The 22,553-nt window shown below is 56.5% G+C and overlaps 11 protein-coding genes across 11 annotated transcripts; 3 read left to right on the forward strand and 8 right to left on the reverse strand.

Annotated features, from left to right (window-relative positions):
• Window positions 1-13: 13 nt before the first annotated feature.
• Window positions 14-1,585, reverse strand: BROUX77_007585 (uncharacterized protein; the record flags this gene model as incomplete). Its single annotated transcript, XM_073752695.1, has 1 exon — window positions 14-1,585. The coding sequence occupies one exon, from the start codon at window positions 1,583-1,585 to the stop codon at window positions 14-16; it is 1,572 nt and encodes a 523-aa protein (XP_073601878.1).
• Window positions 1,586-1,704: 119 nt separating this feature from the next.
• Window positions 1,705-3,078, reverse strand: BROUX77_007586 (uncharacterized protein; the record flags this gene model as incomplete). The annotated part of the gene is made up of 1 exon (XM_073752697.1): window positions 1,705-3,078. One exon carries the CDS (start codon window positions 3,076-3,078, stop codon window positions 1,705-1,707), a length of 1,374 nt encoding a protein of 457 aa, XP_073601879.1.
• Window positions 3,079-3,128: 50 nt separating this feature from the next.
• On the reverse strand, window positions 3,129-4,524 carry BROUX77_007587 (uncharacterized protein; the record flags this gene model as incomplete). The annotated part of the gene is made up of 2 exons (XM_073752698.1): window positions 3,129-4,212; window positions 4,301-4,524. 2 exons carry the CDS (start codon window positions 4,522-4,524, stop codon window positions 3,129-3,131), a joined length of 1,308 nt encoding a protein of 435 aa, XP_073601880.1.
• A 450-nt stretch (window positions 4,525-4,974) lies between these two features.
• BROUX77_007588 (uncharacterized protein) lies at window positions 4,975-5,229 on the forward strand (the record flags this gene model as incomplete). Its single annotated transcript, XM_073752699.1, has 1 exon — window positions 4,975-5,229. The coding sequence occupies one exon, from the start codon at window positions 4,975-4,977 to the stop codon at window positions 5,227-5,229; it is 255 nt and encodes an 84-aa protein (XP_073601881.1).
• Window positions 5,230-5,834: 605 nt separating this feature from the next.
• BROUX77_007589 (uncharacterized protein) lies at window positions 5,835-10,190 on the reverse strand (the record flags this gene model as incomplete). The annotated part of the gene is made up of 2 exons (XM_073752700.1): window positions 5,835-6,034; window positions 6,323-10,190. 2 exons carry the CDS (start codon window positions 10,188-10,190, stop codon window positions 5,835-5,837), a joined length of 4,068 nt encoding a protein of 1,355 aa, XP_073601882.1.
• A 56-nt stretch (window positions 10,191-10,246) lies between these two features.
• BROUX77_007590 (uncharacterized protein) lies at window positions 10,247-11,818 on the reverse strand (the record flags this gene model as incomplete). The annotated part of the gene is made up of 1 exon (XM_073752701.1): window positions 10,247-11,818. The coding sequence occupies one exon, from the start codon at window positions 11,816-11,818 to the stop codon at window positions 10,247-10,249; it is 1,572 nt and encodes a 523-aa protein (XP_073601883.1).
• A 119-nt stretch (window positions 11,819-11,937) lies between these two features.
• Window positions 11,938-13,311, reverse strand: BROUX77_007591 (uncharacterized protein; the record flags this gene model as incomplete). Its single annotated transcript, XM_073752702.1, has 1 exon — window positions 11,938-13,311. The coding sequence occupies one exon, from the start codon at window positions 13,309-13,311 to the stop codon at window positions 11,938-11,940; it is 1,374 nt and encodes a 457-aa protein (XP_073601884.1).
• A 50-nt stretch (window positions 13,312-13,361) lies between these two features.
• Window positions 13,362-14,757, reverse strand: BROUX77_007592 (uncharacterized protein; the record flags this gene model as incomplete). Its single annotated transcript, XM_073752703.1, has 2 exons — window positions 13,362-14,445; window positions 14,534-14,757. 2 exons carry the CDS (start codon window positions 14,755-14,757, stop codon window positions 13,362-13,364), a joined length of 1,308 nt encoding a protein of 435 aa, XP_073601885.1.
• Window positions 14,758-15,207: 450 nt separating this feature from the next.
• Window positions 15,208-15,462, forward strand: BROUX77_007593 (uncharacterized protein; the record flags this gene model as incomplete). Its single annotated transcript, XM_073752704.1, has 1 exon — window positions 15,208-15,462. The coding sequence occupies one exon, from the start codon at window positions 15,208-15,210 to the stop codon at window positions 15,460-15,462; it is 255 nt and encodes an 84-aa protein (XP_073601886.1).
• A 605-nt stretch (window positions 15,463-16,067) lies between these two features.
• Window positions 16,068-19,377, reverse strand: BROUX77_007594 (uncharacterized protein; the record flags this gene model as incomplete). Its single annotated transcript, XM_073752705.1, has 3 exons — window positions 16,068-16,267; window positions 16,556-19,211; window positions 19,351-19,377. The coding sequence occupies 3 exons, from the start codon at window positions 19,375-19,377 to the stop codon at window positions 16,068-16,070; spliced, it is 2,883 nt and encodes a 960-aa protein (XP_073601887.1).
• A 1,223-nt stretch (window positions 19,378-20,600) lies between these two features.
• On the forward strand, window positions 20,601-22,145 carry BROUX77_007595 (uncharacterized protein; the record flags this gene model as incomplete). The annotated part of the gene is made up of 1 exon (XM_073752706.1): window positions 20,601-22,145. The coding sequence occupies one exon, from the start codon at window positions 20,601-20,603 to the stop codon at window positions 22,143-22,145; it is 1,545 nt and encodes a 514-aa protein (XP_073601888.1).
• Between the last annotated feature and the right edge of the window lie 408 nt (window positions 22,146-22,553).

A 22,553-nucleotide genomic window follows, 5' to 3' on the forward strand; every position in this document is an offset into this window, starting at 1 on the left:
GTAGGGCCCTCTTTCATAGGCGAGGGGGGCCGTCTGTCGTAGATTTGCGGTCAACGTAGGGCACTGCTGGGACAATAGCGCCGCCGACGTTGACGTTTTTGCCGACACACTTGTCGTAGTCAGCCTGGGTCAGGGCCTCGACGACCACCGAGCCAGCCTGCTTACCCTTGGCAGGGACCACAAGCCAGCGCAGCGAGTCGGAGATCTTGACGCCGTTGAAGTCCGCCATGTCCTTGGGCAGCTCCTTGAGACTGTCGAAACCGTCTTCAATCGGCACACCGTGGATGACAAAGCAGAGCTTTGACGACTTGTGGGTTCTGGAGCCGGGAGATGTGGCGCGCGTGAACTCGCAGGCGCCAAAGCAGGACAGCTCCTTGACCACGCGCTGCAGATTGGAGGTCATCAATCTGACGGCCTCACTGTCCACAGCGTGCAGCAAGATGTTGCCCGCCTTGGTGCGCTGGACCGCAGACACTGCAGTCTTGCCAAGAAGGCGGTTCACCGCGTCGCGCACGCGTCGCTGGGGCAGCGCGCTGGCTCTCGACTCGGGTGTGGTGACAATAACGACGGCCGTTTTCTCGCGAGGGGCAGTCGTGGTGGTCGTGGTGGTGGTCGTGTTGGGGGCGGGGGTCGTGGTTTTGTCGGCAGCCTTCTTCTGGGCGCGCTTGGCGACTACGGTCCACGTGTCGGGGGACTCAGTGGGCGCGTCGGCATCAGCCATAGCCGTGTCCGGGGCGGGAGGCGCGGCGGCGTCATCGGTAGTAGTAGTGGCGGTCGAGGTGGTGGTCGAGGTAGTGGTGTCGGGTGTGCTGGACTGGTCGCCAGCGGTGTCGATGACCATAGCATCAGCCTGGTCAGTGGCGGCGGTTGCGGCGGTTGCGGCGGTCGCAGCATTTTTTTTGGCCTTTTTGCCGCGGCGTCTGCGCTTATTGGCCTTAGGCGCAGGGGTGGCGTTTTTTTTGCTGGCACAGGGCTCACTGCCCAGGACAGAAGGCGCGGCTGGCACCTCAGGTGTCTGCGTCGCAGCCTCGCTGTACGCAGCCACGGCTTCAGCCTCGTGTGCTGGCTTGGGGCGGGCAGCCTTTGAGACTTCCATCTCAACCAGCGTCTTGTGGTCGTGGCGCGACATTACGACGAGCCCGCACTCGTTGCCAAACTGGCGCAGGATGCGCATCAGCTGGGCCTCGGAGGCTGACTCCTTGAGTCGTTCTAGAACAAGGAAGACCTCGTTCATGATGGCGGCGTTCTGCTCGTCGCGCCGGCGCTTGCGCTCCAACATGAGAGCAATCTCTCGGGCGCGCTTCGCCGGAATCGTCTGGTCGTTGTTGTTGTTGTTGGTGTTGTTGGTGTTGTTGGTGTCGTTCTCATCGCGCTGAGCCTGGCTGAACACGAACAGGTTCCCATCCAGTGCATTAGGCGTCGGCGTTGTCGCGTCCGAGTCGCGCGAGTCGGGTGTCGAGGGAATCTCAACCACCGGCGCATCTTCAACACCTGCATCGACTTTCATCGATGAGGTGACGGGCGCAGGCTGCGACGGTGAACGCAGCAGCTCGTCGTCGTCGGAACGCGGTTCCTGGCTCGCCATCTGGGCAAAACTCAGCCCCAGGCGCGTCGTGCGGCGCGTTTCATCGCGCGCGGTCGGTTTCTTGTCTATTTTGTTCGATGCACTGCTCGAACTAGTCTTAGAATCAATTGAGCTGTTGCTCAGAGTCGTTTTGGTGAGTTTTTCTGTCGATTTGGCCATTTTTGATGCAGGTGTATATCTGTAGCCTTGACTTTGTCAGGGTCTGCACGGATGCCGGAGCCGGGTTCAACGATGAAACCAAGGTACTTGATGGACGGGGACTCAAATTCACTTTTATCCCAGTCAAGCTGTAAGCCAGCATCTCCGAGAGCGCGGATGATCTGACAGACAAGGTTACGGTGTTCTTTGCGGGAGTCAGAGCTGTAGATCACTACATCGTCGAGGTAAGCAGAGCAGGAGATACCGAGCCAGCGGGAGAGCACATGATTGATAAAACGTTGGAAAGCAGCAGGAGCACCAGTGAGGCCGAAAGGGGTGACTAGCCATTCATACGCGCCGAGATGGGTGCGGAAGGCCGTGTAGGCTTCACTACCTTCTTTCAGGCGGAGACGGTGGAACGCGGAGATTACATCGACCTTGGAGACGTACTTGGCGGCAGCGATGTCACGGAGGGTGTCGTTGATCAGTGGTAACGGGTAACCATCCTTCTCTGTGACGCTGTTCAGGGCACGGTAGTCTACGCAAAAACGAAGACCACCACCAGGTTTCTTCACGAAGATGACAGGAGCACCTCCCTCAGCACTACTGGCTCGGATAAAGCCAGCGTCGAGCAAGTCGTAGAGAGTTTTCCGGAGCAGCAGCAGTTCTTCTCGGCTCATTGAGTACAGAGGGCACGAGGGCGGGGACAAGCCTGGTTTAAGGCGGATCTCTGTATCAATGCCAGGGCGGTTCGGGGGGAGCTCGGAAGCTTTCTTCCTGTCGAAAGCGTCGATGACAGGAAGGAGCCACTCGGGACAGTTGGCGCGGGGGTCGGTGTAAATTTTGGCCTTGAGGGCCTTCTCAATGTCGTGAAGAGTGGCGGAGAAGATGCGGACATTGTGAGAACGGCGGGCTCTGAGGTGAAAGGCGCGGACGGCGTGGGCAGTAACAGGGAGGACATCGGGATTGGCAGTACAGTTGGTAAGACGAAGGGGAGTGGGCAAGCGGATGAAGACTTCGTTCTGGGCAGGGCGGAGGGAAGCGTCGTGCTTGGCAATCCAGCCTTGACCCAGGATGAGGTCCTCAGTCTGACCAGGGACGATGTAGGCGTAGAGTTTCTCGTCCAATCCTCCGAGACCAAGATCGAAGACAGCAACTTGGTCTATGACGGGTGGATTTCGGTCATCAACTACTTGAGCAATTGGACGAGGGCAGATGGGCAGGATAGTAGCGTGGGCGCGGGTGGCGGTGCGCGGAGAGACGGTGGCAAGACACAGGCAACCGGAGTCGACGAAGGCAGAGGTAGAACAAGTTTTATTGAGAACAACATCTATATAGGTACCTCTAGCCCCCATTTCCTCCCGAGCGATCTTCTCTCCTTGGGGCTCTAGACGGCGACGTTCGCCTAGAGCTCTCCATTTCCCGACATGTCGCGGGACGCGGGCGTGGGCACAGGCAGGGGCAGAGCTGGGGTCGGCGCAGCAAGCTGGGGAAGGTTGGTGGAGCGGACAGGGACGGTAGTAGTGGGGGCAAAGTTCAGTGGACAGTTCTGGCGCAGATGGCCAGTCTGGCGGCAGCGGAAGCAGGCGCGGTTGCGGCGGAGGCGCTCGCGCTCCTCGTCGGTCAGGGGCTGAAGGGCCGTGGCAGTGACAGTGGGAGTCCAATCCATAGCATCGGGGTGACGAGCAGCAGCCGACGGGGGAACGGAGGAAACAAAAGGGCCAGCAGGAGCAGGGGAAACAGGGTGGGCAGCGTACGGAGAGTAGGTCGTGTTATCAGTGAAAGCGGAGTAGTGGCCGCGGCGGGGACGAGGTAGGAATTGCTCAGCCTTGGAAGCGACGTTTTGCATGCAGTTGGTAAATTCAGGGTACGTCGCGGGGACGTTGACATAGACCATCGCTTGTCTGAGGGCAGGCGCCATGGCGGTTTGCAACTTCGAAATGCGGTTGCGGTCGCCAATGATGTTGGCGTCCTGGAGGACTTTTTCGAAGCGGGGCAGGAACAAGGCGAAGGGTTCAGAGGGTCCCTGGCGCATGTTGTCCAGGTGGAAGAGAGCACGGTCAGCAGCAAAGGGGTCGATGAATATGGAGTCCAAGTACTCCAGGAACTGGTGGGGCCCGGTGTCGTTCAGCAAGCCCTGCTCGAAGTACGCCACGACGAGGTTCTGGGCTTCTACCGTCATACGCGCAAAAAGGTACGCGTATTGCTTGCGGTGGTCACCGATTGACTCGCTGTCCAGTGCAAGCTTGGAGCGGGCACTCAGGGCCCAGACGCGGTAGGCAGAGCGTTGGCCGGAAAACAAGGCGATATCCGGGAGGGCACGCTTCCTCGGTTCGAGGTTTCTTTCCGTAGTTGCAACGGGCACGGGAGCAGCGGGGACAGCAGTGGGGACAGGGGACGCAGGGACGACGGCGGGAGCGGAAGTAGCGGTGGCAGCACGGGCAAAAGCTTGGAGATCGGCGATGGCCTGATCTCGTTTTTGTTGGCCACTGTTGAACTCGTCGCGCAATTGTTGTTGCGCGTGGTCGTGCTTCTCTTTTTTTTTTTTTTTTATTCATTACTCGCATGGAACCTGACAGGGTTATGGCGAGGTGTATATTAATAAATAATATGAATATGTCGTGCTTCTCGTTGAGCTGCTGGATGGCTTGCAGCAGATCTTGAAGCGACGGGGCCGCCGGGGCTGGAACAGGGACAGTAGGATCGGACATGGCTGTCGGAGGAGGCTCAGAGTCGAAGAAGACGGTGTTGTTGGAAGTGGTGTCAGAGTCGGGGTCGGTGGTAGGTGCACAGTAGGGCATGTGACGGTGGAACAAAAGAGGAACAGAGAGAAACGATGTACAGGTGGCGGGTGGTAACGAGGAAAAGGTACGAAGACAGGGTAAAAGAAACGAGGACAGTGTAAACAAGGGTAGATCTGTTTCTATTGTAAGGCTTTACGGTCTAAAGGAGAACGCTTTTAGAACAGCAGAAATAAATTAAGAAACAGATAAAGAGAAAAGACTAATGTACAAGAAAACGGGCGGAAACAACACTATCTATATACGCGCGGTAGAGGTATGACGCGTACCCTTGACAACGACGGTGTGCACACGGGTTTGGCAGGCGGTGAGTAACGGCGGTGTGCAAGGCGGTGTGGACGGCGGTGTAAACGGCGGTGAGGGCGGAGCCTGAGCCTACCTCGATCCATAGATCGTTACATTATCAATCTTCATCACACATTATTTTTTACTGTTACACAAACTCTCAACATGAGTGGCCGCACCACCGACGACATGCGGGCCGCTTACGCAAGCTCCCCTGTCCCCAGTGTCGACAGCACTGAGGACAAATATGCTCAACGGTTCGCCAAGCTGGAGAGCAAGTTTGCCAAGATGCTGGCTATGCTGGAGAACCAGAGCGAAGCCGCCCAGCAGGCAGCCGCCCAAACCCAAGCCTCCCAAGCAGCGCTTGCTACCGCCACCGCTGCTGCTGCCGCCGCCGCCTCAGCGGCTGGTAACGTGTAAGGGGCCAAGTCGTAAAAGGACGTAGAAGGGCAGAAACAGATATATTGCGATGGAGAGAAGAAGAAAGAACTAACTAAAACTAGGAGAGAGCAGCAGCTCTTTATACTGCCTGGGTAGAACAACTGAGGCCTACCTGATTGACCCAAACGTGGTGAGTCATCGGGCGTTCGGATCAAGGCCGGTTGGGCCACTTGTATTCGGACCGTCAGTAGTCGGGCCTTTGCGGACTCGGACCACCGACACTCGAACCACCGTTGCTCAAGCCACACCGGCTTCAACTCGGGCAATCAGGCAAAGCCTTGACCCGGGTCTCCCAGACCCTAACATCAGCCTCCTTCTCTTTCTTCCCATCCTCCCATGGCCGTGTAACACAAAAAAAGAAAACAACAGGAAGGTGGACACCAACTGAAAACAACAAAAGGGAATAGCAAACAACAAGCAACTAATCATCGGTAAACGACAACAGAACGAACAAGGAGTGGAACAGACAGTGGAGAAACAAAAAAAATGTCAAAGGAAAGGGAAATAGACCCTGTGCAACAACCGTGGAACTCGCAGCTCCTTCAATCAAACTTCGGACTCAAGCAGTCCTCTCGCCACGGCACTCACACCTCAACGTCGGCAGTCTCCTGCGCTCGCAAGAATTCTTCTAAAGCAGCCGTTTCTTCCAGCGCCTCTGTAGGTTCCCAAGTGGGATCTCGCCAACCAACCCATTTCACCAAGTACTGGGCTGGTTCGTCTCTCGTGGCTGGCCGGTGTTCCAGGATCTTCTCGACTTCGTATTCCTCAAAGCCATCGATCTCGACTGGTCCGGGGCTCGATACGTGCGGGTCTTGTGAGGGCCAAGGGTCTTTTTTTTTTTTTTTTTTTATTCATTACTCGCATGGAACCTGATAGGGTTATGGCGAGGTGCAGTAAATCTACACATAGCAAGGTACAATAAAACAACATCCAAACTCCAGCAAAAATCAACGACAAAGGAAATACGTCGTGGTCGACACAGTAATTTGTCCAAAGACACAAGCACCAACTCCTCCTCACTCCTCAACTTCCTCCACTCTCCTCCCACCACTACTTTCTCTTCTCCCCACACCTTCTACCCAGGCTTTTGTGCAAAAACCCGTCTTGCGAACAAACTTCAGCAGCACCTCGGTTCCGTTATTCGTATTGAAAAGCGTCGGAAGATCTAGCGACTTAGGACTCAATGCCATGGCCATCTCTTGACGCTCTGCAGAAAATGCGGCGCAGTGCAGCAGCACATGCTCAACGCTCTCGCTTTCATGTTCTTGACAACGGCGGCACCGGTCCGAGTCCGTCTTCTTGATGAGCAGCAGGTAGGGCAACAAGTTGCCTTTACCCACCTTCATCTGGAAGTACGCCGAGGTTAGCCATCTTGGTCCGGAAACCTTGGGCGCCTTAGCACGGAGAACTGGATCACCACCGATGGTACGCAGGTAGTGCGAGCCGTGGGAGGGACCAGCGGCGGTGTCTCGCTCAAAAGCCCAGAGAGTCTCCCACTTGTCCATGGTAAACCTCCTAACCCTGGCGAAGACACTGCCCAGTGAGCTGAACTTGCGTTCATCATCACTCTCGAGAGCCTGGCGTGCAACCGCGTCTGCAATCTCGTTCCCCACTATGCCCATGTGCCCGGGACACCACATCACCGTGACTGGCGACGTGAATGTACCTAGGACGCGGCGGGCCTGCCACGCGAAGTGGCCGTGCTTGCGGAGCCGCGCAATGGCAGCTTGGCTGTCGACAAACACATAGCAGGGGCGAGCTTGCTTTGTTATTTTTTCTGTTTTGGCGAGGAGCGTGAGTGCCTCCACGATGGCGGCGCTCTCGCAGTCTGCAACCTCCACATCTTGCAGTCGATGACTGACTTTCGTTTTGATTTCACCGGTTTTGGTATCGACCACGCACGCTGCAAGCGAGCACCTGGAGCCTTCTTTGGAGCCGTCCGTATACACGGTGACGGCATCGTTCGGAAGTCTTGACAAGAACTGGGCATGCCTGACGGCAGCGTCCTCCTTGGGTCCAGGGTCGACGACGATGGAGATGCGGTCGGTCAGTGGCGGCTGCCAGGGACTATCCCACTCCTGTCGGCGACGTTCTCGTCTCCACATGCCTGCCACCAATGGCTTCAACTCGCGCATGATGCAGCCGAGTCGAGTCTTGACACTCATGTTATGCCCCAGGAGAGGCAGGTCTGAGTCATCGGGGGCAAGCTCGTCCTTGTCGGGTTGGGACGCAACACGGACGGGATGGTTGCGTTGGAGGCGGAGAGTGCGAGCGGCGTAGGCCATGCGTGCTTTGGCGAATCGAATAGAGGGGGGCGGGAGGCCGGCCTCGACTTCGACAGCGCGTGTTGGTGAACCGCGGAATGTACCTAGGATACGGGCGGCAGCTTGGCTTTGCAGTTTCTGGTATACCCTTTGCAGACTGAGCTGGGGTTTTGACGGGTCATACCAGAGAATTGATCCGTAATCGGCGACGGTACCCACACAGGAGATGTAGAGCTGACGGAGTGCCGCGATGGACAGTCCACGCGTGTTCGAAGCGAGCCGAAGCAAGCCGCGGAACGCGATCTCAGCCTTTTGGGTCCGTGCCTGGACGTGCTGTTTAAACGAAAGTCTGTTGTCGAAATGGAAACCTAGCCACTTGACCATCTTTTGGGGACGCACAGTGACATCACCTACTCGGACAGTTTGGGAGGCCCACTTTGCAGCATCGGTGTAGTGGATGAGCTCAGTTTTGCTCTCTTCAAACTCAATGCCGTAGTCACGAGCCTTGGCCCGCAGCTCCGTCACGAGTTCTTCGAGAAGCGCCGCTGAACGCCTCGGGCTTTTGGACGCCACGGTTACGCTGAAGTCGTCTATATACGACAGCTGAAGTTGTGGTGTGTCGCCGGCCACCCGAGCCACTATATGCCGAGCATACAACAGGAAGAGTAGAGGACTGATGGGGGAACCTTGGGGGATGCCGATGTTAACCGGGGTCATCGGAAACGGCTGACCCTCGATGTGCAGGCCGACAGTACGGTCCTGGAGGAACGAAGCAACCCATTTTCGGAACACCAGGGGAAGACCGAGCTCACGTAAGCTGCGCATCAAGCAGGGCTTTGACACGTGGTCGAAAGCGCCCTTGACGTCAAGGAAGAGAGTGCTTGGAACGAGCTTCATCTCCTTGACCTTCTGCAGGTGGCTGACGTATACGAGAGCGGCGTCCATGGCTGAACGCTGTTTGCGGCCTCCCAGTTGAGTGTCGTCTAGAAGCGAGCTGTCATGGCAATTAGCGAGGTACCCTAAGCGGGTCGCAAAGACTTTCTCGAGCACTTTGCCTAGACAGTTGAGCAGTGAGATGATGCGGTAGGACTTTACGACTGAATAATCAGCCTTTCCGTCTTTCGCGAGCACAATCCCAGTAGCTTGCTTCCAGAGTGTGGGGTGTATTCCGAGGCGAGACAGGGCTTTGTAGACGGAGAGAAAGGGCGCGGGATGGGCCTCAAAGGCGATCTGGATGATCTTGGCGTTCATGCCGTCGGGCCCGGGGGCCTTCTTGGCGTTGGCGGACATGATTGCCTCCTTGATCTCGTGGTCTGTAAGGTCAGGCCAGGGGTATATGCTTCGGTCGGTGTCGTTCGGGGGGGTGTCGTGATGGGGGTCGTGATGGGGGTCGTGTGTATCGGCAACGTCAGGTCGGGGGTCGACACCTGCGCTAGACGTAGCACCCAGTAGCGTCAGGAAAGCCTTTTCCTTCTCCTCGGGGGTATTGGCTAACCCGTCTGGCCCCTGGATGGGGGGGAAGTAACTCGCCGTGGCTGGCTTGGTGTATTTCCAGGCTGTGTAGACCTTTTCGTTGTCAGCGTCAGAAAGAAAGGTAGTCCAGTGAGTAGACTTAGCATCTTCGACAGCATGGGTGTACTTGTTGCGAATCGAATGAAACTCAACCAGCGACAGCCTGCCTCGTCTGTATCTTCTCTCTGCGCGCGATGCGGCCTGACGTTGTGATTGTAGCTCGGGCGTCCACCATGGCTTTGCGCGGGCACTGTGCCTCTTCACTGACATGCACCTCTGACAAGCAGATTGCAGGGCCTCGGAAAGCAGTCGCGCCATTGCGTCACCGTCTGCAGAAATCTCTGCCAGGGACAGCTGAAGCTCAAGGTCAGCCTGGCCAGCCAGCCATTCCTTGCGAAACAGCGACCAGTCGGCCGTCTTGGTGTTGAACGCCGGGTTACGTGTTAGGGTTTTGGGTGTGGTGGTGCTGACGTAATCAAAACTGATGGCCCGGTGATCGGAGCCCGTCTCCTGAAGATACCTCCAGTTCGTAAACAGGCCCGGTCGAGACCGCAGGGAAAATGCGAGGTCGATCACCGAGGTCGTGCTGCTGTTGACGTATGTGCCGCCGTTGCGTTCAACGTAGTCGTCGTCGACAATCAGGGTGGCATTCTGCGACATCAGCCAGTTAGCAAAAGAGTCAGCTCGTGGTTCGTGGGGATGCTCTCGCTGGGAATTCCACCAATGGTGATGGAGATTGAAGTCGCCGAGAAGCAAAGTACTGGTGTCAATATTGCGCGATAAAAGATTGGTGCGCTCAATGGTATAGGGGCGGGGTTGGGTCTCGGGGACAGGCTGCACAGTCAGCTGGCGTTCGTTGTAGACATTGAGAAGCGAAAACGGCTCCGACGCAAGGATGCGCAGGGTCTGAATATCACTCTCAGCATCGCCAAACTCGAACAGCACAGAAAACGGCAGGCCTTGGCGGACGTAGGTCAGGACCCGCGGGCGCAAAGGCATGGCCTCGAGATTCCTAACATTAAACGGCACAACCAGGGTGAAGCCCGGCTGCGTCAATGTTCTATACCCAGCTTTGAGTTTTATGGTATAAGGCTCCTGGATGCAGACAATGTCCGCCTTTCCGGTTGCAGCAGCCTCAAGTATTGTCTCATGAACAGCCTTCATTTTGTGCACGTTGTGCTGAAGGATGCGTAGACGTTGTCCGGCCGTAGGGCCCTCTTTCATAGGCGAGGGGGGCCGTCTGTCGTAGATTTGCGGTCAACGTAGGGCACTGCTGGGACAATAGCGCCGCCGACGTTGACGTTTTTGCCGACACACTTGTCGTAGTCAGCCTGGGTCAGGGCCTCGACGACCACCGAGCCAGCCTGCTTACCCTTGGCAGGGACCACAAGCCAGCGCAGCGAGTCGGAGATCTTGACGCCGTTGAAGTCCGCCATGTCCTTGGGCAGCTCCTTGAGACTGTCGAAACCGTCTTCAATCGGCACACCGTGGATGACAAAGCAGAGCTTTGACGACTTGTGGGTTCTGGAGCCGGGAGATGTGGCGCGCGTGAACTCGCAGGCGCCAAAGCAGGACAGCTCCTTGACCACGCGCTGCAGATTGGAGGTCATCAATCTGACGGCCTCACTGTCCACAGCGTGCAGCAAGATGTTGCCCGCCTTGGTGCGCTGGACCGCAGACACTGCAGTCTTGCCAAGAAGGCGGTTCACCGCGTCGCGCACGCGTCGCTGGGGCAGCGCGCTGGCTCTCGACTCGGGTGTGGTGACAATAACGACGGCCGTTTTCTCGCGAGGGGCAGTCGTGGTGGTCGTGGTGGTGGTCGTGTTGGGGGCGGGGGTCGTGGTTTTGTCGGCAGCCTTCTTCTGGGCGCGCTTGGCGACTACGGTCCACGTGTCGGGGGACTCAGTGGGCGCGTCGGCATCAGCCATAGCCGTGTCCGGGGCGGGAGGCGCGGCGGCGTCATCGGTAGTAGTAGTGGCGGTCGAGGTGGTGGTCGAGGTAGTGGTGTCGGGTGTGCTGGACTGGTCGCCAGCGGTGTCGATGACCATAGCATCAGCCTGGTCAGTGGCGGCGGTTGCGGCGGTTGCGGCGGTCGCAGCATTTTTTTTGGCCTTTTTGCCGCGGCGTCTGCGCTTATTGGCCTTAGGCGCAGGGGTGGCGTTTTTTTTGCTGGCACAGGGCTCACTGCCCAGGACAGAAGGCGCGGCTGGCACCTCAGGTGTCTGCGTCGCAGCCTCGCTGTACGCAGCCACGGCTTCAGCCTCGTGTGCTGGCTTGGGGCGGGCAGCCTTTGAGACTTCCATCTCAACCAGCGTCTTGTGGTCGTGGCGCGACATTACGACGAGCCCGCACTCGTTGCCAAACTGGCGCAGGATGCGCATCAGCTGGGCCTCGGAGGCTGACTCCTTGAGTCGTTCTAGAACAAGGAAGACCTCGTTCATGATGGCGGCGTTCTGCTCGTCGCGCCGGCGCTTGCGCTCCAACATGAGAGCAATCTCTCGGGCGCGCTTCGCCGGAATCGTCTGGTCGTTGTTGTTGTTGTTGGTGTTGTTGGTGTTGTTGGTGTCGTTCTCATCGCGCTGAGCCTGGCTGAACACGAACAGGTTCCCATCCAGTGCATTAGGCGTCGGCGTTGTCGCGTCCGAGTCGCGCGAGTCGGGTGTCGAGGGAATCTCAACCACCGGCGCATCTTCAACACCTGCATCGACTTTCATCGATGAGGTGACGGGCGCAGGCTGCGACGGTGAACGCAGCAGCTCGTCGTCGTCGGAACGCGGTTCCTGGCTCGCCATCTGGGCAAAACTCAGCCCCAGGCGCGTCGTGCGGCGCGTTTCATCGCGCGCGGTCGGTTTCTTGTCTATTTTGTTCGATGCACTGCTCGAACTAGTCTTAGAATCAATTGAGCTGTTGCTCAGAGTCGTTTTGGTGAGTTTTTCTGTCGATTTGGCCATTTTTGATGCAGGTGTATATCTGTAGCCTTGACTTTGTCAGGGTCTGCACGGATGCCGGAGCCGGGTTCAACGATGAAACCAAGGTACTTGATGGACGGGGACTCAAATTCACTTTTATCCCAGTCAAGCTGTAAGCCAGCATCTCCGAGAGCGCGGATGATCTGACAGACAAGGTTACGGTGTTCTTTGCGGGAGTCAGAGCTGTAGATCACTACATCGTCGAGGTAAGCAGAGCAGGAGATACCGAGCCAGCGGGAGAGCACATGATTGATAAAACGTTGGAAAGCAGCAGGAGCACCAGTGAGGCCGAAAGGGGTGACTAGCCATTCATACGCGCCGAGATGGGTGCGGAAGGCCGTGTAGGCTTCACTACCTTCTTTCAGGCGGAGACGGTGGAACGCGGAGATTACATCGACCTTGGAGACGTACTTGGCGGCAGCGATGTCACGGAGGGTGTCGTTGATCAGTGGTAACGGGTAACCATCCTTCTCTGTGACGCTGTTCAGGGCACGGTAGTCTACGCAAAAACGAAGACCACCACCAGGTTTCTTCACGAAGATGACAGGAGCACCTCCCTCAGCACTACTGGCTCGGATAAAGCCAGCGTCGAGCAAGTCGTAGAGAGTTTTCCGGAGCAGCAGCAGTTCTTCTCGGCTCATTGAGTACAGAGGGCACGAGGGCGGGGACAAGCCTGGTTTAAGGCGGATCTCTGTATCAATGCCAGGGCGGTTCGGGGGGAGCTCGGAAGCTTTCTTCCTGTCGAAAGCGTCGATGACAGGAAGGAGCCACTCGGGACAGTTGGCGCGGGGGTCGGTGTAAATTTTGGCCTTGAGGGCCTTCTCAATGTCGTGAAGAGTGGCGGAGAAGATGCGGACATTGTGAGAACGGCGGGCTCTGAGGTGAAAGGCGCGGACGGCGTGGGCAGTAACAGGGAGGACATCGGGATTGGCAGTACAGTTGGTAAGACGAAGGGGAGTGGGCAAGCGGATGAAGACTTCGTTCTGGGCAGGGCGGAGGGAAGCGTCGTGCTTGGCAATCCAGCCTTGACCCAGGATGAGGTCCTCAGTCTGACCAGGGACGATGTAGGCGTAGAGTTTCTCGTCCAATCCTCCGAGACCAAGATCGAAGACAGCAACTTGGTCTATGACGGGTGGATTTCGGTCATCAACTACTTGAGCAATTGGACGAGGGCAGATGGGCAGGATAGTAGCGTGGGCGCGGGTGGCGGTGCGCGGAGAGACGGTGGCAAGACACAGGCAACCGGAGTCGACGAAGGCAGAGGTAGAACAAGTTTTATTGAGAACAACATCTATATAGGTACCTCTAGCCCCCATTTCCTCCCGAGCGATCTTCTCTCCTTGGGGCTCTAGACGGCGACGTTCGCCTAGAGCTCTCCATTTCCCGACATGTCGCGGGACGCGGGCGTGGGCACAGGCAGGGGCAGAGCTGGGGTCGGCGCAGCAAGCTGGGGAAGGTTGGTGGAGCGGACAGGGACGGTAGTAGTGGGGGCAAAGTTCAGTGGACAGTTCTGGCGCAGATGGCCAGTCTGGCGGCAGCGGAAGCAGGCGCGGTTGCGGCGGAGGCGCTCGCGCTCCTCGTCGGTCAGGGGCTGAAGGGCCGTGGCAGTGACAGTGGGAGTCCAATCCATAGCATCGGGGTGACGAGCAGCAGCCGACGGGGGAACGGAGGAAACAAAAGGGCCAGCAGGAGCAGGGGAAACAGGGTGGGCAGCGTACGGAGAGTAGGTCGTGTTATCAGTGAAAGCGGAGTAGTGGCCGCGGCGGGGACGAGGTAGGAATTGCTCAGCCTTGGAAGCGACGTTTTGCATGCAGTTGGTAAATTCAGGGTACGTCGCGGGGACGTTGACATAGACCATCGCTTGTCTGAGGGCAGGCGCCATGGCGGTTTGCAACTTCGAAATGCGGTTGCGGTCGCCAATGATGTTGGCGTCCTGGAGGACTTTTTCGAAGCGGGGCAGGAACAAGGCGAAGGGTTCAGAGGGTCCCTGGCGCATGTTGTCCAGGTGGAAGAGAGCACGGTCAGCAGCAAAGGGGTCGATGAATATGGAGTCCAAGTACTCCAGGAACTGGTGGGGCCCGGTGTCGTTCAGCAAGCCCTGCTCGAAGTACGCCACGACGAGGTTCTGGGCTTCTACCGTCATACGCGCAAAAAGGTACGCGTATTGCTTGCGGTGGTCACCGATTGACTCGCTGTCCAGTGCAAGCTTGGAGCGGGCACTCAGGGCCCAGACGCGGTAGGCAGAGCGTTGGCCGGAAAACAAGGCGATATCCGGGAGGGCACGCTTCCTCGGTTCGAGGTTTCTTTCCGTAGTTGCAACGGGCACGGGAGCAGCGGGGACAGCAGTGGGGACAGGGGACGCAGGGACGACGGCGGGAGCGGAAGTAGCGGTGGCAGCACGGGCAAAAGCTTGGAGATCGGCGATGGCCTGATCTCGTTTTTGTTGGCCACTGTTGAACTCGTCGCGCAATTGTTGTTGCGCGTGGTCGTGCTTCTCTTTTTTTTTTTTTTTTATTCATTACTCGCATGGAACCTGACAGGGTTATGGCGAGGTGTATATTAATAAATAATATGAATATGTCGTGCTTCTCGTTGAGCTGCTGGATGGCTTGCAGCAGATCTTGAAGCGACGGGGCCGCCGGGGCTGGAACAGGGACAGTAGGATCGGACATGGCTGTCGGAGGAGGCTCAGAGTCGAAGAAGACGGTGTTGTTGGAAGTGGTGTCAGAGTCGGGGTCGGTGGTAGGTGCACAGTAGGGCATGTGACGGTGGAACAAAAGAGGAACAGAGAGAAACGATGTACAGGTGGCGGGTGGTAACGAGGAAAAGGTACGAAGACAGGGTAAAAGAAACGAGGACAGTGTAAACAAGGGTAGATCTGTTTCTATTGTAAGGCTTTACGGTCTAAAGGAGAACGCTTTTAGAACAGCAGAAATAAATTAAGAAACAGATAAAGAGAAAAGACTAATGTACAAGAAAACGGGCGGAAACAACACTATCTATATACGCGCGGTAGAGGTATGACGCGTACCCTTGACAACGACGGTGTGCACACGGGTTTGGCAGGCGGTGAGTAACGGCGGTGTGCAAGGCGGTGTGGACGGCGGTGTAAACGGCGGTGAGGGCGGAGCCTGAGCCTACCTCGATCCATAGATCGTTACATTATCAATCTTCATCACACATTATTTTTTACTGTTACACAAACTCTCAACATGAGTGGCCGCACCACCGACGACATGCGGGCCGCTTACGCAAGCTCCCCTGTCCCCAGTGTCGACAGCACTGAGGACAAATATGCTCAACGGTTCGCCAAGCTGGAGAGCAAGTTTGCCAAGATGCTGGCTATGCTGGAGAACCAGAGCGAAGCCGCCCAGCAGGCAGCCGCCCAAACCCAAGCCTCCCAAGCAGCGCTTGCTACCGCCACCGCTGCTGCTGCCGCCGCCGCCTCAGCGGCTGGTAACGTGTAAGGGGCCAAGTCGTAAAAGGACGTAGAAGGGCAGAAACAGATATATTGCGATGGAGAGAAGAAGAAAGAACTAACTAAAACTAGGAGAGAGCAGCAGCTCTTTATACTGCCTGGGTAGAACAACTGAGGCCTACCTGATTGACCCAAACGTGGTGAGTCATCGGGCGTTCGGATCAAGGCCGGTTGGGCCACTTGTATTCGGACCGTCAGTAGTCGGGCCTTTGCGGACTCGGACCACCGACACTCGAACCACCGTTGCTCAAGCCACACCGGCTTCAACTCGGGCAATCAGGCAAAGCCTTGACCCGGGTCTCCCAGACCCTAACATCAGCCTCCTTCTCTTTCTTCCCATCCTCCCATGGCCGTGTAACACAAAAAAAGAAAACAACAGGAAGGTGGACACCAACTGAAAACAACAAAAGGGAATAGCAAACAACAAGCAACTAATCATCGGTAAACGACAACAGAACGAACAAGGAGTGGAACAGACAGTGGAGAAACAAAAAAAATGTCAAAGGAAAGGGAAATAGACCCTGTGCAACAACCGTGGAACTCGCAGCTCCTTCAATCAAACTTCGGACTCAAGCAGTCCTCTCGCCACGGCACTCACACCTCAACGTCGGCAGTCTCCTGCGCTCGCAAGAATTCTTCTAAAGCAGCCGTTTCTTCCAGCGCCTCTGTAGGTTCCCAAGTGGGATCTCGCCAACCAACCCATTTCACCAAGTACTGGGCTGGTTCGTCTCTCGTGGCTGGCCGGTGTTCCAGGATCTTCTCGACTTCGTATTCCTCAAAGCCATCGATCTCGACTGGTCCGGGGCTCGATACGTGCGGGTCTTGTGAGGGCCAAGGGTCTTTTTTTTTTTTTTTTTTTATTCATTACTCGCATGGAACCTGATAGGGTTATGGCGAGGTGCAGTAAATCTACACATAGCAAGGTACAATAAAACAACATCCAAACTCCAGCAAAAATCAACGACAAAGGAAATACGTCGTGGTCGACACAGTAATTTGTCCAAAGACACAAGCACCAACTCCTCCTCACTCCTCAACTTCCTCCACTCTCCTCCCACCACTACTTTCTCTTCTCCCCACACCTTCTACCCAGGCTTTTGTGCAAAAACCCGTCTTGCGAACAAACTTCAGCAGCACCTCGGTTCCGTTATTCGTATTGAAAAGCGTCGGAAGATCTAGCGACTTAGGACTCAATGCCATGGCCATCTCTTGACGCTCTGCAGAAAATGCGGCGCAGTGCAGCAGCACATGCTCAACGCTCTCGCTTTCATGTTCTTGACAACGGCGGCACCGGTCCGAGTCCGTCTTCTTGATGAGCAGCAGGTAGGGCAACAAGTTGCCTTTACCCACCTTCATCTGGAAGTACGCCGAGGTTAGCCATCTTGGTCCGGAAACCTTGGGCGCCTTAGCACGGAGAACTGGATCACCACCGATGGTACGCAGGTAGTGCGAGCCGTGGGAGGGACCAGCGGCGGTGTCTCGCTCAAAAGCCCAGAGAGTCTCCCACTTGTCCATGGTAAACCTCCTAACCCTGGCGAAGACACTGCCCAGTGAGCTGAACTTGCGTTCATCATCACTCTCGAGAGCCTGGCGTGCAACCGCGTCTGCAATCTCGTTCCCCACTATGCCCATGTGCCCGGGACACCACATCACCGTGACTGGCGACGTGAATGTACCTAGGACGCGGCGGGCCTGCCACGCGAAGTGGCCGTGCTTGCGGAGCCGCGCAATGGCAGCTTGGCTGTCGACAAACACATAGCAGGGGCGAGCTTGCTTTGTTATTTTTTCTGTTTTGGCGAGGAGCGTGAGTGCCTCCACGATGGCGGCGCTCTCGCAGTCTGCAACCTCCACATCTTGCAGTCGATGACTGACTTTCGTTTTGATTTCACCGGTTTTGGTATCGACCACGCACGCTGCAAGCGAGCACCTGGAGCCTTCTTTGGAGCCGTCCGTATACACGGTGACGGCATCGTTCGGAAGTCTTGACAAGAACTGGGCATGCCTGACGGCAGCGTCCTCCTTGGGTCCAGGGTCGACGACGATGGAGATGCGGTCGGTCAGTGGCGGCTGCCAGGGACTATCCCACTCCTGTCGGCGACGTTCTCGTCTCCACATGCCTGCCACCAATGGCTTCAACTCGCGCATGATGCAGCCGAGTCGAGTCTTGACACTCATGTTATGCCCCAGGAGAGGCAGGTCTGAGTCATCGGGGGCAAGCTCGTCCTTGTCGGGTTGGGACGCAACACGGACGGGATGGTTGCGTTGGAGGCGGAGAGTGCGAGCGGCGTAGGCCATGCGTGCTTTGGCGAATCGAATAGAGGGGGGCGGGAGGCCGGCCTCGACTTCGACGGCGCGTGTTGGTGAACCGCGGAATGTACCTAGGATACGGGCGGCAGCTTGGCTTTGCAGTTTCTGGTATACCCTTTGCAGACTGAGCTGGGGTTTTGACGGGTCATACCAGAGAATTGATCCGTAATCGGCGACGGTACCCACACAGGAGATGTAGAGCTGACGGAGTGCCGCGATGGACAGTCCACGCGTGTTCGAAGCGAGCCGAAGCAAGCCGCGGAACGCGATCTCAGCCTTTTGGGTCCGTGCCTGGACGTGCTGTTTAAACGAAAGTCTGTTGTCGAAATGGAAACCTAGCCACTTGACCATCTTTTGGGGACGCACAGTGACATCACCTACTCGGACAGTTTGGGAGGCCCATTTTGCAGCATCGGTGTAGTGGATCAGCTCAGTTTTGCTCTCTTCAAACTCAATGCCGTAGTCGCGAGCCTTGGCCCGCAGCTCCGTCACGAGTTCTTCGAGAAGCGCCGCCGAACGCCTCGGGCTTTTGGACGCCACGGTTACGCTGAAGTCGTCTATATACGACAGCTGAAGTTGTGGTGTGTCGCCGGCCACCCGAGCCACTATATGCCGAGCATACAACAGGAAGAGTAGAGGACTGATGGGGGAACCTTGGGGGATGCCGATGTTAACCGGGGTCATCGGGAACGGCTGACCCTCGATGTGCAGGCCGACAGTACGGTCCTGGAGGAACGAAGCAACCCATTTTCGGAACACCAGGGGAAGACCGAGCTCACGTAAGCTGCGCATCAAGCAGGGCTTTGACACGTGGTCGAAAGCGCCCTTGACGTCAAGGAAGAGAGTGCTTGGAACGAGCTTCATCTCCTTGACCTTCTGCAGGTGGCTGACGTATACGAGAGCGGCGTCCATGGCTGAACGCTGTTTGCGGCCTCCCAGTTGAGTGTCGTCTAGAAGCGAGCTGTCATGGCAATTGGCGAGGTACCCTAAGCGGGTCGCAAAGACTTTCTCGAGCACTTTGCCTAGACAGTTGAGCAGTGAGATGATGCGGTAGGACTTTACGACTGAATAATCAGCCTTTCCGTCTTTCGCGAGCACAATCCCAGTAGCTTGCTTCCAGAGTGTGGGGTGTATTCCGAGGCGAGACAGGGCTTTGTAGACGGAGGGAAAGGGCGCGGGATGGGCCTCAAAGGCGATCTGGATGATCTTGGCGTTCATGCCGTCGGGCCCGGGGGCCTTCTTGGCGTTGGCGGACATGATTGCCTCCTTGATCTCGTGGTCTGTAAGGTCAGGCCAGGGGTATATGCTTCGGTCGGTGTCGTTCGGGGGGGTGTCGTGATGGGGGTCGTGATGGGGGTCGTGTGTATCGGCAACGTCAGGTCGGGGGTCGACACCTGCGCTAGACGTAGCACCCAGTAGCGTCAGGAAAGCCTGTAAGGGGCCAAGTCGTAAAAGGACGTAGAAGGGCAGAAACAGATATATTGCGATGGAGAGAAGAAGAAAGAACTAACTAAAACTAGGAGAGAGCAGCAGCTCTTTATACTGCCTGGGTAGAACAACTGAGGCCTACCTGATTGACCCAAACGTGGTGAGTCATCGGGCGTTCGGATCAAGGCCGGTTGGGCCACTTGTATTCGGACCGTCAGTAGTCGGGCCTTTGCGGACTCGGACCACCGACACTCGAACCACCGTTGCTCAAGCCACACCGGCTTCAACTCGGGCAATCAGGCAAAGCCTTGACCCGGGTCTCCCAGACCCTAACATCAGCCTCCTTCTCTTTCTTCCCATCCTCCCATGGCCGTGTAACACAAAAAAAGAAAACAACAGGAAGGTGGACACCAACTGAAAACAACAAAAGGGAATAGCAAACAACAAGCAACTAATCATCGGTAAACGACAACAGAACGAACAAGGAGTGGAACAGACAGTGGAGAAACAAAAAAAATGTCAAAGGAAAGGGAAATAGACCCTGTGCAACAACCGTGGAACTCGCAGCTCCTTCAATCAAACTTCGGACTCAAGCAGTCCTCTCGCCACGGCACTCACACCTCAACGTCGGCAGTCTCCTGCGCTCGCAAGAATTCTTCTAAAGCAGCCGTTTCTTCCAGCGCCTCTGTAGGTTCCCAAGTGGGATCTCGCCAACCAACCCATTTCACCAAGTACTGGGCTGGTTCGTCTCTCGTGGCTGGCCGGTGTTCCAGGATCTTCTCGACTTCGTATTCCTCAAAGCCATCGATCTCGACTGGTCCGGGGCTCGATACGTGCGGGTCTTGTGAGGGCCAAGGGTCTTTTTTTTTTTTTATTCATTACTCGCATGGAACCTGACAGGGTTATGGCGAGGTGTATATTAATACTATACACGAATCAAGGTTTAACGGAATCTCAAACAAGCTAGCTACTATACATAATATACTCCAATCCCCTGGCAGGGAGGCAGTTACATCTAAGATCCCACAAATATAATCCCCAAGTTATGACAGAAAGGAAATACATGAATAGCTTTTGGTATGAATTTCCAACGAGCAGCACTAACCCCAAGTGCCCCAGTTAAGGTTGACTGCTCGTAGAAAATTGGCGTCACTGGTAGGAATCGAACCTACGACTTCTCGGTAGCCAACCGAAAAGCCTTGCCAGGTGCTATACCACTGCACCACAGCGACTGGGCCAAGGGTCGTTCGGGTGGTATTTCAATCTGTCGGCATGAAACACGTCGTGTCCTCAACAACAACTTTCGCGAGAACCACCATACTGGTAACAGTCAATCAGCGAAACGACCACAGACTTACAAGAATCAATCGAGAACAATCCCCTTATCCAGAAATGGAGTGCGACGATGCACCAGGAAGCGCCCAGGTGGCGCGACCCGCGAAAGACCAGCCCACGATCAGCGCAACGGACGCGCACACGGAGGTCGACATTGAGATGGTCAACACGAACGACGTCCAGCCAGAAACCGAGACCGACGACGCCCAGCAAGAGACCCCGACCAGCTCGTCAATGGAGCTGATGATTGTCGACAAGCCCGACGAACAAATCGAGAAGAATGAGGGCTCGACACCGTCCAACACCCCCAAGGAGAACGAGAAGCGTGGGGCGGCCACCGAGAAAGACCGCAATCTCGCCATGGCCAGAAAGCACATCGCAGGAGAGATGAAGAAGATAGAACTGCGCGCTGAGGCGTACCTCTGGCTCGCAGAAAAGATCCCCGAAATGTGCAACGAAGCCGTCGCCATGGCTAAAGGCGACGCGAACGTGAGGAAGCTGGCAGGACACGTGTCCCAGGAGTTCAGAGCTATGCTCCAGAAGCTCCAAGGTGGCACTACCCCTGCCCCTTCAGGCAACCCTAAGAACGACAAGCAAGGGTCTGCCAAAGCCCCGAAGCCCACACCGGGTTACACGAACAACAACAACAACAACAGGAGCTACGCAAGCACCGCGGCAGAGGCCGACGGTGGCAAGGGACAAGCAGTCACCCTGAAAAAAAAGACTGCCCCCAAGCCCAAGACAAAGACAACGACAACAGAGGAAGAGAAAAAAGTGCGAGTTTTTGTCCGAGGACCAGCGGCCGCAAATGAAGCGGACGCCAGCAACGAGATCGCCAAGGTCCTTGGCGGCAAGCCCGCCGAGATCCAGATCAAGAAGGTGAACTCGGGCTGGGCGTTCTACACGACCAAGGGTGCGGTGTCAGCCGAGAAGCTGAACTGCGTCAAGGAAGCGTGTGGGGCGAAAGCGTGCGAAATTGACAAAAGATGGACGCATGCACGCATCACTGGCCTATCAGACTTTTATGTCGTAGGCGAGAACGGACCGGTGACTAAGAAGAACGAAGAATGGTTCATCGGACAGATAACGGAGCAAACCGGTGGAGAAGTGAAATCCATCAAGTGGCAATTTGAAACCGAGAAGTACATGGACGCCACACTCCGTATTGCAGTGGACCTACCCGAGGGCCAGACCCTCCCCAACAGTGTGAAATTCGAGGGGAGCTCAAACCCGGCCACGGTCAAGAAGTGCCGGACCCCCTCACTGCCGCTGTGCCGTACCTGCTGGGCGACACACCCGACAGCGGGGTGCAAAGAAAAGCCACGGTGCCGCCTGTGCGGGAGCGCAGACCACAGAGAGGGGCAACACGCTGGATCCCGCGCCGCATGCATCGTGTGCAAGGCTCCGGACCATTCGGCAGGGGACCCCGCTTGCAAGCGAGGCACTCGCCCGAATCGCACGACCCCAAAGCCAACGGAAAACACGCCAGCCAACCCCCAGGACGACAACCAGGCTCGTAAGAGAAAGAGACTTTCCCCGGCGGAGCAGCCGACTCCGCGGCCCGAGGTCATCCGAGAACGCTCCCAGCGAGATGAATGTTAGGACACCTAACAGTATGGAGCGTCAACGTGGGAAGAGGGGGACCTAACCATGAACTGACTCTACGCGAAGCCGTCAGGCAACGGGTAGACGTCGTGTTTGTGCAGGAGCCCTGGATTGGACCGCGTAAGGACAAAACGAAGTTCCACCCAGAATTCACTCTGCATAGCCCGAGAGAAGGATGGTTGGATCGACCACGGAGCATCGCCTACGTGCGGAAAGACATCGAGACACTTGAAACAAATCAGGCCCACCCGGACCTGTGTCCAATCCGCATCAAGACGACAAAGGGCGTGCTTCGGCTTTTGGGAGTGTACAATGCGCCGGAGAGGTGCTTGCGAGCCGGTGAGGGATTGCAAGAACTGATGTGTACAGAAAAAGAACACGCATGGGTTGCATTGGGAGACTTCA

Source organism: Berkeleyomyces rouxiae (assembly GCF_048999995.1).
Source record: "Berkeleyomyces rouxiae strain 22BRR77 chromosome Unknown BrBRR77_ptg000012l, whole genome shotgun sequence".
NCBI lineage: Eukaryota > Fungi > Ascomycota > Sordariomycetes > Microascales > Ceratocystidaceae > Berkeleyomyces > Berkeleyomyces rouxiae.